The sequence below is a fragment of the Propithecus coquereli genome, unplaced genomic scaffold (genome assembly GCF_000956105.1).
Source record: "Propithecus coquereli isolate 6110/MARCELLA unplaced genomic scaffold, Pcoq_1.0 Scaffold142, whole genome shotgun sequence".
Taxonomy (NCBI): domain Eukaryota; kingdom Metazoa; phylum Chordata; class Mammalia; order Primates; family Indriidae; genus Propithecus; species Propithecus coquereli.
This window is the reverse complement of record NW_012138525.1, coordinates 3,574,004-3,586,166: the sequence shown is the minus strand read 5'-3', so window position 1 is coordinate 3,586,166 and position 12,163 is coordinate 3,574,004. Positions and strand designations below refer to the sequence as shown.

Here is a 12,163-nt window from a genome sequence, read left to right as displayed (position 1 = left end):
GGCAAGTGACTCCCCCCTCTGAGCTTTACTTTCCTCATCTGAAAAGCTGAAGCGCCTCCCTCCTAGGGTTGTTTTAAGGATTCAGTGAGGGGAAAAGTAAGTTCTGTGTCCAGCACAATGCTCAGCAAACAGCAGGTGCTCAATACTGGACTGTGCCTTTCCTGCTTGCAGCTGGGCAGCGGCGGCCCAAGGACAGAGGCGCCATCTCACCACCAGAGGGCAGTGCTCCCCACTGCCTGCTCTGAGCTTCGCTTTCTAGGGAGTCCTGGGGTCGCCGAGCCCCCCAGGCCCCCCCACGCAGGTCCCACCAGTCAGAGGGCACCGGCCTCAGGGTGCTGGGAGGGGCGTTTGGGGAGGGTGAGGCAGCCCGGCAGTCACAGCGGTTCAGAACGGGGGCTCAGGGAGTCTGGCAGTCCCGGCCTGGGGAGTGGCCCTGCCCTGCAAGGTGTGCGCCCCCTGGCCTCGGTGTGCTCATCTGCAAGCAGGGGGCTGGTAAAGGCGGCCGTGACTGGGCGGGGGGGTGGCCGTGTCCTGCCAGCGTCGCCCCAGACACACACCGGCAAAATGCCCAGCACGCCGGAGCGCCAGGCCAGGCCGGCAGCGGCGACACTGGGAACACGCAACCCAAGAGGCCGTGTGGGCCGACTGGTCAGGCCCTTCCATTTAATGACTAAAGATCACGCGTGAGTCTAGGAGAGGCCACACACACACACACTCACACACACACTCACACACGCACACGCACACGCACACGCGGATTCCCCACGAGGCAGACGTTTGCAGCTTTCAAACTTCAGAGGTACTGAAGGAGCCAGAAAGTTCCTTTTAGTGACTGGTCATTCAAAGCCACTGTCCTCGACTGACAGCCCCTTGCAGTGACTGAAGCCCTGGAGGAGAAGGCCGACCTTACTGTGGTCCCCTCCCATCTGCTCCTGAGCCAGAGAGAAGGCTCCAGAAAGGAACCCAGAGCAAAGGGCAGGGGAGGCGACAAGGGGGAACACAGCAGCACGATCCCGCCCTGGTCGCGCTCAACGCCACCGCGGGAGAAGCGCGGGCTATTCCCGAGCCTACCTCCGAGGGCACCGGCCGTGGTGCCCAGGCCTGGCCATCGCAGGGACTCGTGTGGGGGCCTCTGTCAGATGCAGATGGCTGGGCCAGGACCTCCGGGGTGGGCTGAGAGGTCCGCGTTCTTGGCCTGGATCCGGATGGTCCTTAGGCTGGGGACCCTGAATGGAGCCTCCCCTCTCTGTCCACTCTTACGGAGGGAGGGGGTGATGTTGTCAACGCTCTGTTATCTGAGTCGAGGGGTTGTCGATCTTGGCAGCCTGTCTCTGAATGGGTCCAGTCAACCACTTCATGCAGGAATCCAAGGGGCTAAGAAACACGCACGTACACACACGCACGCACACGCACACACGTGCACACGCATGCGCACACACAGGCCCACTGGGCCCGGGTGTCTACACACTCAGCAGGTTGCCAGGAAACCAGGACCCAGGGCCTATCACAATCTGGAACGGACACCAAGTCCCCAGATACAGCCACAGTGGCTCTCGGCCCATGGTCTGGTGGCCATGGCGGCGCGGCTGCTGGTCACAGGTGGCGGGCTGCTTCCCAGAGGATCTGCAAGGCCATGGAGGCGCAGGGGAGCTGGGCCAGGGTGTAGCTCACGGAGCGGATGGGCGCCCGCAGCTTCCCCAGGTAGGCCACCGTGTGCACCACACGGCCCAGGAGGACGATCAGGAAGTGCATCCAGGCGACAAAAGGGTTAGGACCCAGGAAGGAGTAGACGAAGCCCAGGAAGAGGAAGGGGTAGATGGTCTCCATGTCGTTCCGGTGGGCTCTGGGGAGACAAGGGGCTGTGGTCAGCCAGGTGTTAGCTTGGGGCCATGGACTCCTCTGAGAATGTCATGGAAGCAGGCACTCTGTTCTGGAAGGGCCCAGACCCACTGGGGATCGTTTCAGGGGTACCAGACACTCCAGTCCATTCATGGGCAGGACAAGAGATGCCCCAGAGTCCAGAGGGACAGCAGCTCCAAGCTATGCTCACAGGCAGTTGACAAAGCCAAGCCCCCAGCAATGGGCCAGGCGTCCCAAAGGGCTGTGGGTTTACGGTTTTCTCACCCTGGCTCTAGGGCTTGCTGGGACTGGCCCTGCCCCACTCTCCCCATCTTCCCCACAGGCCCTTGGACACCAGGCAGGAAAAGTGGGGCTCAGAGGTTTGAGCGCTTTGCAGAGCCAGTGATTGGCGGAGCTGGGATTTGAACCATGGCAGGGCTTCTCTGAGTCAGGCCTGAGGCTGCCGCTCCTGCATGCAGCTTTCGGGACCCCTCCCCAACAGAAGGGGCGGAAGCCTAAGAGTACGCACTTGAAACCGACGCCTGGCTCCGTCTCGTTCTACCCCAAACATAAGCGCCACCCGGCCTTTCAGGGACAATAATAACAAGATCAGCTTCCACCCGCTGGAGCCAAGCACCAGCCTCTGGGACGCTCCCATTTCATACGTGCTTTCCAGCCTCTTCTTTTGTTTAAAGTAATCAAATGTGTGTGTCTGTGTGGTGGGGGTGGGGAGGTGCTGTGTATAACCCTGCCATAAATAAATGACCGAGAAAGAAAGCTCACCCACTTCTGCTAGGAGTTGGTTCACATTTTCCATGACTCCTACTAATGGTCAGCTTTCTTCACAAAGGGAAGACTTTGTAAATTAGAGGCTGAGCGAGCGACTGAAGCCATAGATGGCCACGTTGGAAGTTCAAATAAACAGGAATCCAGTGCCCGGGCCACGACCTCCCCCAAGGACAGGCCACATGTGTGAGGCAAGGGGACTGTGCTGGAATAGAAGCCCCTCTCCAGGCCTTCTGGCTAGAATGCATTTCCCCAACAACAGTGCGGCAGCAGCCAGCCCCAGCCCAGTCCCCATGTGGTGACCTGCTGTGGAGTCCTCCTCTTCCCTCCCACTGGCAAGATGAGTCTTTGGCAAGGGCCACAGTGTACCAGCCCGACCCAGAGAAAGTGAGAAGGGCAGGGAGGGGCCTGGCGTGCTCGGGAACTCCACACTATAGGGGTCTCTGTCGTGTGACTGTGGTGGGGATGGTTGGGGGGGGAGCCATTTGTACTGAAGCCTGAATGATGAGAAGCCAGCCGTGCAGAGGAAAACCTTTCCAGGGAGCGGGACTGGCACGTGCAAAGGTCCTGAGGTAGGAATAAGCATAGTGTGTTTGAGGTGCAGAAAAGCTACCTCTGTGGCTAGAGTGTGGTGCGCAAGAGAGAGTGAGGCAGACTAGGAGCGGGAGAGGGGACTCAGGAAGCAGGACTGGAATTCAATCTGAGCGTACAAAAACTCCCATAAAACCAGCAGGGCCTGGATCTTTCTCAGGCCAAATGCAGGACACGGCCCCTGGCATCTGTGTCCCATACCCTGACACCAGCGTGAGCCTTCCTTCTCCTTTTCCCCTGCATCTCGACGTTGCAAACCAGCCACAGGGAACGCGAGTTGGCAACAGGCCAAGTCTCAGCAGCTGTGGGGAAGACTGCGCCACACCCGAGGGAGGCAGGCCCTGGGGGATCCTAGGGTGCTGAGTGCAGGGAAGAAGAAGAGGGAGAAACCAAGGACGGGGGGCACTCCAACACCCCAGTCAGGTATGTCCCTCACCTTACTTGGGAGTCATGACAGAAAAGGCAACAAGTGGTCCTCCAAAATCCGCCCATCCTGTGGAAATGGAGCTGTGTGGACCAATATTCCCCATACACAGATTAGAGGGACATCTTGGGAACCTCCCTCTTTTTTAAACAAGGTCTTACTCTGTTGCCCAGGCTGGAGTGCAGTGGCATCATCATGGCTGACTGCAGCCTCAAACTCCTGGGCTTAAGCGATCCTCCTGCCTCAGCCTCCCCAGTAGCTGGGACTACAGGCACATGCCACCATGCCTAGCTAAGTTTTTGTTTTTTTGTAGAGACAGGGTCTCACCATGTTGCTCAGGCTGGTCTCAAACTCCTGGCCTCAAGCAATCCTCCTACCTCAGCCTCTCCAAGTGCTGGGATTATAGGCACGAGCCACAGCACCTGGCTGGAAAGCCCATTTTAGATTAAGTTGTTATGTCTGAAGATGTGTTCTGCCCACCACAGGTGACGCACAAGATGGTGCCACCTGGATGAGTATTTTGATAAAATGTATTGAAAGTTCCAAGAGAAGCATAACTAGCATGTGAAAGCCATTCATCCAGACATTTCTCCTTAAAGTATGTGTTTACATTTTAAGAGTGAGTCAACTTTTAGAGAGCTGTTAAGAGAATCACAGAACAGGCAGAACACAAACATGGCCAAAGCCCAGAGAGCGGGCGAAGGGTGGGGAGAGGCAGGCCTTGCACAAAACCGTACGGCGGGGACTGAGCCCCACCTCCTGCTGCAGCAACTGGGCAGCTACACAAGGTCGCCAGCGTGGGAGGAGAGGTGGCCGGTGGCTAGAAGAGCCCAAAGCTCTGACTCGCAGCCCCCAGAGCTGGCCCAGCCCTCCCTCCCCCGTCTGTTCTGTCTCAAACCACAGTGGGGCTCCCACGAAGCCACAGGGAGGCCCCCGCGAGGCCACAGTGGAGCCAGGGACAGGGAGCAATGGGGAAATCAAGGAACGATGCAAGAAAACTCACCTCCCTCCTTCTGACCTCCAGGATCTGAATTGGGAGATGTGGAGGGAGTCACGTACCAGGGAGATGCTTGGGCAAAACGCGTCATTCCAGTAATAACCACTTTTTTAAGGTAAAACTCACCCAAAGCAAATTCCTGCTAGACTGAACTTGTGCGGCCTCCTGCAGCCTCAGGCCTGCCCCTCACCCTCAACAGACATTACGACACCATCTGCATTTTACTACAGCAGGTGACAGGTGGCAACAGGTACCCCCAGGCATCGGGGCAGGGCCAGCTGCTGGCCACTCTTCTGCCCGCCCCCAGCCCCGCTGGCGGGTTCCTTGCATTCGGGATCTGCGCTGCTTACTCGTAAAGGCAAGTTCACGATGGAGTAAAACTGCAAAGTCGCCTTCGCGCAGAGCAGACCCCTCAGGAACCTCGGCTGCCTCTGAGTGCTGAGCGAGTTGGCAGCTGGACAGTGCTTAGAACCCCCCAACACTGAGTAGGTGCATGTTAAGTTAGCTGCCGTCATCTTCATCATCGTCACCACCATCATCACCACCACCGTCACCAGCCCTGGCCTGGACACGTTGTTAAAGCGAATTTCACCCCTTGGTTTTGCCAGATGCCCGACCACCCTCCGATGCCCGGGCAGATTAATAAACAACACTTCACGGTGCGGGGGCAGGGGCGCTGGCGCCAGAGTCTCCAGTTCGGCCGTGGTGCCAATCAGTGCCACGGCCCCAGGCCAGTCTCTCTCTCTCTGTCTGGGCCTCTGTTCACCGTCTGCAAAACGAACATGTTGGGTGATGTCTAAGGGACTTTTGGGGCTGACATTTTGGGACCCAATTTCCTGACAAACCAGTTCACTCAGCTTAAGTCTACACACTCCAAATAGTCAGAAATACAAAAGCTCGGGACAAGTGTTTGCCTTCCTTCTTTGGGACTACACGGATGGCCCCTCACTGCAGGTGCAGACACACAGCCTCAGGTTTGGGTCACAACACACATTTCCCAGGAAATTCGGATCGGTATCGTGAAAAGGTGGCTGGGTTCATCCTTCAGACCCGGGCCCCGCTTCCCCCCGGGCTGGGCTCACGTTTCGTGCGTGTGCTAACCTGCTAACCTGCAAGGCAGATTATACTCCAAGAACCAAGCGCTTTTCCGCTTGACAGAGGGCAACTCCGATCGCGCTATAAACCCTGGTCTAATATTTAACTGACTTTCGCTTAAGGGGATCTCCCCACTCAGGTTCCGGCCCGCTCTCCGGTAGCAGACGGCAGGATGTGTTAATTCCCTTCACTCTGCACCCTCAAGGAGGGGTCTCAGGGACCCAGGCCCCCCCAGGTCCGGCACGGGCCCGGTATACAATAGGTTTCAAAACCACGCCGATGGGTAGAAAACACTAGAAGGTAAGAGCAGCTCAGCCAGGCTGAGTTGAATGTCAACCCCTTAAGCATCAGTACTGTAGGTGACGGGCCATTCTGTTGAGAAGAAAAAATTTGGGCGGGTGGGTGGATAGGTCTCTCCCTGGCCTGGTCACAGCGCGTAAAAATAAACCGAGTGTTCGTGAGCCCACGTGGCTACCCTGCGCCACATGAAAGCTCTGCTACATCGAACGCGCAGCCCGGGAGGAGCCGAAACACGGTCTCCCGGTGGCTGCCGAGAGCTGGCGGTCCCGCGGCCTCAGCGGCTCATCACGTCCTTCCCCGCTGTCCAGAAGAGCCGAGACAACCAGGGACAAGGGTCACCAACATGGGGCACGAGTGGGGAAGGCTTTCGTTCCCCAAAGTACAGCTGGTGCTCAGCACTGTGTCCTGCACAGAATAGGTGCTCATCGAAGGACACGTGGATGGACGGACGGACTCCAAAGGAAGGATGTGGAAGGGCAGATGGCAGGAAATTTCACTTTCTACATTACGCACCTCTGTAATTTTGTAAAACCACAGTGTGTATATTATTGTCAATGGCCAAGAAAAACATAAGAAAAAAGCCCACGGACTTTCTTTCAATAAAAGAATTTCTATTATTTAAATGACAGCGTCCCACCCATTTCCGGCTGTGACGCCTGGGAGCGTGTTGACGGTTTGTCTCCTGTCTCGCCCTGTCGGGCTCCCCGCTCCCGGCTTCCCCATCACTGTCCTCGGTCGACCCCCACCTCCTGGGGTGTCACCTTCTCGCCCTCCAGCCTGCTGGTGAACATGGCAGAGCATAAACCACCAAAAATCCAATATTGACACTGGTGATGTGAAATTAACATTTAGTCTCTGGTGGAATTTTATGCAGCTGTTAAGAAATATTTACTGACATAAAAAGTGCTCATGAAATAATGTTAACAAAAAAAATCAGAACTCCAAGTTGGGTATACCTAATGCATGCCTAACTGTATGAAAAAATATTTAGACACAGAAGAAAAAGAGGAGAGAGGTGAAAATGGGAACAGTGATTAGAGTGGTGAGTTGTTTTCCTTTTTGTCTTTCAGTATTATCCAAATTGTCTGCAATGAGTAGTTCTGATTTTTCCAGTAAGAAAAATTGATTTTAATTGACCGGGGGATGTTAAGCATATGAAAAGACGTTTAACTTCACTCGGAATGAAAGAAATGCAAAGTGAAACCGAAACGTGATGTGAATTTTCACATATCACGTTGGCAGGGATCCACCCAGAAGGATCACGGCAGACTGAGCTGTCCGGGGCGGGGAGGAACGGCCCCCGCGCCAGCTGGGCAAGAGACGGGCACGTGTGGCAATGCGTCTCACCCTGTGGTTGCGTCCTGCAGCTTTGCTCACACGTACGCACAAAGGCAAATGAGGGGAGTTGATGTACACTGTTCGTAACAGAGAAAGACCGAGAACAGTCTGCGTGCCCGTCGGGGGAATCGGTTACGTAAGGTGTGGGCCACCCACTCGGCAAGGCAGTGGCACGGACACTGCGGCACCCACACGGGAACAGGGGTCCTCTGTGCTGAAACAACCTCTGTCGTCACGTGAAACAGCAGAGCACAGGCAGGGGGTAAAGGGTGATTCTTTAGGGGCAAAAGGGAAAGCACGACACGTGTTTGCAAGTGCAGAAGATCTGTCTGGCAAGATGGGCAGGGCGCTGGTCACAGCATCTGCCCCTGGAGGGTAGAGCCAGGAAATACCTGGAGGTCAGAGGTGGGAGGGAGATTGAATTTTTAGGGAATATCCTTTTCTAATTTTGTGATTCTGAGTCGTGACCTTGCATTAGTTTTCTAAATTTAATTAGAAATTAAATCAATGAATAAAACAGTCTAAGGGGATGAGGAACGCAGGAAACCTCAGCTCCCGGGAGTCCTCCACGCCCTCAGTGAGCAGAAGGTCTGAGAGAACAGGACGCGGCCAGGTCTGCGGCCAGCGGCCCCACGGCACTCACCGGAGGCAGCGCTCCACGTCCGGGTCGGTCCGGCAGTACTGCAGGCCTCCGTGTCTCACGGCATCCTCCGGGTTGGCAAAAGCCTGCAACACATAGGGTGAGAATTACTGCTCAGGAGATGGGTGGCCTGGTTGCCTGGTCTGTGTTTCACCCCTGGACAGAGTTCACAGGGCAGTGGTGCTGTCATGACCATGGCCATTCAACTAGCAGCCACGAGCTCCTTCTCTGTGCCATGGGGCCTCGCTACGAGAATGGCTCCCTGTCCCTGCCCTTGTGAAGCTCATAGTCTGATGGGGGAATTGCCTGTGGACCAGGGAAGACCAGGTGGTGTCACCTGGTAAGAAAGAAGACAGGGTTGGCCTTGAGAATGTTCATGGGAGACCTGACTGAGTCTGGGGTCAAAGGAGGCTTCTCTGAGGCAGTGACATTAAAGCTGAGGCTTGAAGGCTGCATTGACCTTAACCAGAGGAAGGGAGGGCTGGGGCATCAACATTCCAGGCAGAAAGAGCACATGCAAAGGCCCTGGGGCCTGAAGCTGGATATGTTTGAAGAACAGAAAACCAGCATGGCTGGAGCATAGAGAGCAAGGGAGGGGGTCCAAGATGAAGTTATGGGGGTCAGGGAGATCCTAGAGGTGCCTTAAGAATTTGAACTGGGCACAGTGGCACACGCCTGTAGTCCCAGCTACTCAGAAGGGTGAGAGAGGGGGTCACTAGAGCCCAGGAGTTCAAGACCAGCCTGAGCAAGAGCAAGACCTCATCTCTACTAAAAGTAGAAAGAAATTAGCTGGGCGTGGTGGTGCATGCCTGTAGTCCCAGCTACTCAGGAGGCTGAGGCAGGAGGATTGCTTGAGCTTAGGAGTTTGAGGTTGCTGTGAGCTAGGCTGACGCCATAGCACTCTAGCCCAGGTGACAGAACAAGACGCTGTTTCAAAAAAAAAAAAATTTTTTTTTAAGTGAAAAAAGAAAAAAATTATCCTAGGGTGGTGGGGTGCATCTGTGGCCCCAGCTACTCGGGAGGCTAAGGCAGGAGGATCACTTGAGTCCTGGAGTTCGAGGCTGCGGTGAGCTATGACGGCACCACTGCACTCCAGCCTGGATGACAGAGCAACGCCCTGTCTCTTAAAAAAAATTTGGACTGTGTGTTAAAAGCAAGGAAAGGCTCTTGAGAGCCCCAGGCTGGAAACTCAGCTCTGCTCTGACTGCAGCTTCCTCATCTGTACACTCGGGATAAAAGGCAGCTCACGGACCGTGCAAAAAACGAGGGAGAGTCCTGGAGGAGCCTCTGACACAGCACCCAGCACGAGGACGACACTCAGTGAATTGTCACTTTCTCTGATTGGAAAGCAGAGACTCCGGTCACCGAAGGCCCACACCCACGGCTCCTGCCCGCCCCCCCGTCCTCTGCGGGGATCCAGGCAAAGTCAACCAGCCCACGGCAGAATCTGAATGTCAGCAGCGGGTTTTCCAAATGGCTTGTTTAATGCAAGCCCTGTGCGTCTGACTCATGACCAGCCCCCACGGCTGGTTTGTCCTGCCTGGTGGGCCTGCCCTGCCGCCCCAGAGGTGAACACAGACTGTGCCCGATGGCAGTCATGGGTGGGATCGGAACCCTGCACCAGAATGCCTCTCCACTGGCCAGCCCTTAAGTCAGCGAATCACCGACTCTGATGGCCATGCACCACGTCCCTGGATCCGTGACACCTTCCAAAGGGCCTCAGCATTCAGCCAGGACCCGCTTCGAGGTACACAGTCCACGCGTTGCTCACGCCTGCAGACAAAACTCAAATACACAAGTCAGCCTGCAGGAGCCCGCTGCAGCCAAGACCAGAAGAGCCCCTGGTGTCAGAGGCTGAGGTGCCACCTCCAGCTGGGGCGAGGGGCCAGGCCTGATGCACTCCCGGGAAGCGAGCTATGGCTGCTGCTGTTCGTGTTCATTTCAGCTACTACAAGGCATAAGGATTGATGCTGGCGGAGCGTTTGCTCTGTGCCGCCTGTTGGATTCTCCTGGCCCTGCTGTCACCATCCCCAGTTCACAGAGGACACTGAGCACCCAGACTTGCCAGGTCCCAGGGCTGGCGGGTGGAGGAGCCATGGCCTGTGCCTGTCCCCTCCACACTGTGTGCTCCCCCAGGTCCTTCCTGGGTGGCACCATGTGCCCAGAGCAGAGACGAGAGGGAGCCACGTGGTCGCAAGGAGCACCTCGGGGCAGCCTGGGACGGAAGGTCTCCTGCCAGTTCCAGGCTGATCAGGCAGAAAGGCACTCAGGGAGCCTGCTGCCTTCCCTGGACTCCCTGCGCCTGCTGGTAAGAACCCCAGGCCCCTAGGCAGCATGTGGGCTCTGGAGCCGGACACCTGAACTCAAACCCGGCTGGCGACCTTCACAGGTGATGCCGCCGCTCTGAGCCCAGGCTGCTCACCTAGAAAATGAGGTGAATGTGGCTCCTCCTTCTCCTCTCCCGGGGCTGCGGTGAGGACTGAGTGCTCAGCTCCCGGCCACACACGGGAAGGAGTCAAGAGTGGATGCAGCTGACCCAGTTAGCCCTGGTTTCCACACCCCAGGGCCGGCGAGGTGGGGAGAAGTCAGAAGCAATCAGTATGCCGTGGCCTCCGGGCACAGTCCTGTCACCTGGGCAGTTGCCCTGCCTTTAATCCTGCCTGTACCTGCACCAGGGCCTGAGCCTCGCTTGTGGGCAAGGTCCTCGCTGCCCAGGATCCACCCACACACGATGCCAGAGCCAGCCTCGCCTGGCCCTCCAACTGGACAAAGGGGAAGAAATGGTTCCTCTGTTCAGATATCTGGGAAGATGATCAGCAGGTGACCCTGGACCTTTCTGCTTTCTGGCAGGACAGCCGTGAGCTTGGCCCACAACTTTGTGGACTCACAGGGCCGTCCCGTGCAACAGAGCCCTCTGGAATGGGTCATCCTGCCTGCTCGCTCGCCCTGGCCCAGATCTCAGCCTCTTTATTGTTGTTTGGTTCAGGGACTCACGATGGGGAAATTCCTCCCTGAGCAGCCCGCTGGGGCCTGGCTGAGACCCGGCCTCTGGGGGCTGCAGTGGATTTGTAGGCGACACTGGCCAGGGAGTGGGAATTTCCACTCAAACGTTTCTCGAGCTCCTGTTTCACCGGTTTCCACTCCACCCAAGCCTCGGCTCTCCCATGCCGGGAAGCCACCAGGTCAAACGGAGGCTTTGTGCTGTCACGCTCCCATGCTCCACCCTCCAGGACCTGCTTCTCCGGGAGACCCGGTGCCAACAGTCTATCCTGGTGGCACAGCAAGTGAGTAAATGCTCTTAAACCAGAAGACAAGAAAGTTCGAGCCCTGCCCAGCAGGGAGCCGCTCAGAAGGGCTGGGAAAGGCGCCCAGCTGCAAGCCCTGCTGTGCACACCTTGGCCGCGCTTCCCGGTCCCTGGACTTTCCAGGCAGGGCAGGGAGAGAAGCGAGCACACCAGGGCTGGGGGCCCCCGGGGCGGCACTTACCTTCTTCCGCAGCCTCACTTGGCCCGTGATGACGGCCACCACGTACATCTTGATGACCAGCAGTGTGCTGCAGAGCAGGAAGGCCGGGAGTACCTGGCTGTCCATCGCCAGGCGGTGGGGAGGCATCTCTGGCTCAGCTGTAGCCCAACTGTGGGTGTGATCAGCAGAGCAGCGCCTGCAGCAGAGCAGGGAGGAGGCGGGGAGAGCCTGGGGAGGCCCGTCCGCAGTCAGAGCCCGCCCACTCCCCCGCCCCATCGCCCGGCCAGCCCCTTCTCAGGAGAGGAAGAAGAGCAACTTCTGCCCCAGATGCTGTGAGAAGCAGACAGCCGGGAGCTGTCCCTGCTGCTCCCCCGGCACTGGACCACCCCTCCCTGGCAAATCCTCTGACACTTTCACATTTGTTTCCTAGTCTATGGTATGAAACTGTGCTGCGGGACCCGCCTCCTAGGGGGTGTGACAAGGCTGGGCACCTCTGCACACGATGGATGTCACTGATTTGTGCCCACCTCCGGGGCTCAGGACGGGAGAGGCTGAGAACCAAGCCATCTGCCCCACACTCAGCCTGGACACGGGAGCCACAGCCACACCTGCACCGAGGGGACTTTGCTGTCTGTGGTGGGCTCAATAACGCCCCACCCCCAAAGATGTCCACATTCCAATCCCTAGA

At 57.1% G+C, this 12,163-nt stretch overlaps 1 protein-coding gene across 1 annotated transcript; it reads right to left on the bottom strand.

Moving 5' to 3' along the window:
* Window positions 1-654: 654 nt before the first annotated feature.
* PTGES (prostaglandin E synthase) lies at window positions 655-11,671 on the bottom strand. Its single transcript, XM_012639668.1, has 3 exons — window positions 11,497-11,671; window positions 8,014-8,096; window positions 655-1,843 (listed from the first exon to the last, which is right to left on the bottom strand). Exons 1-3 carry the CDS (start codon window positions 11,620-11,622, stop codon window positions 1,594-1,596), a joined length of 459 nt encoding a protein of 152 aa, XP_012495122.1. The 5' UTR covers window positions 11,623-11,671; the 3' UTR covers window positions 655-1,593.
* Between the last annotated feature and the right edge of the window lie 492 nt (window positions 11,672-12,163).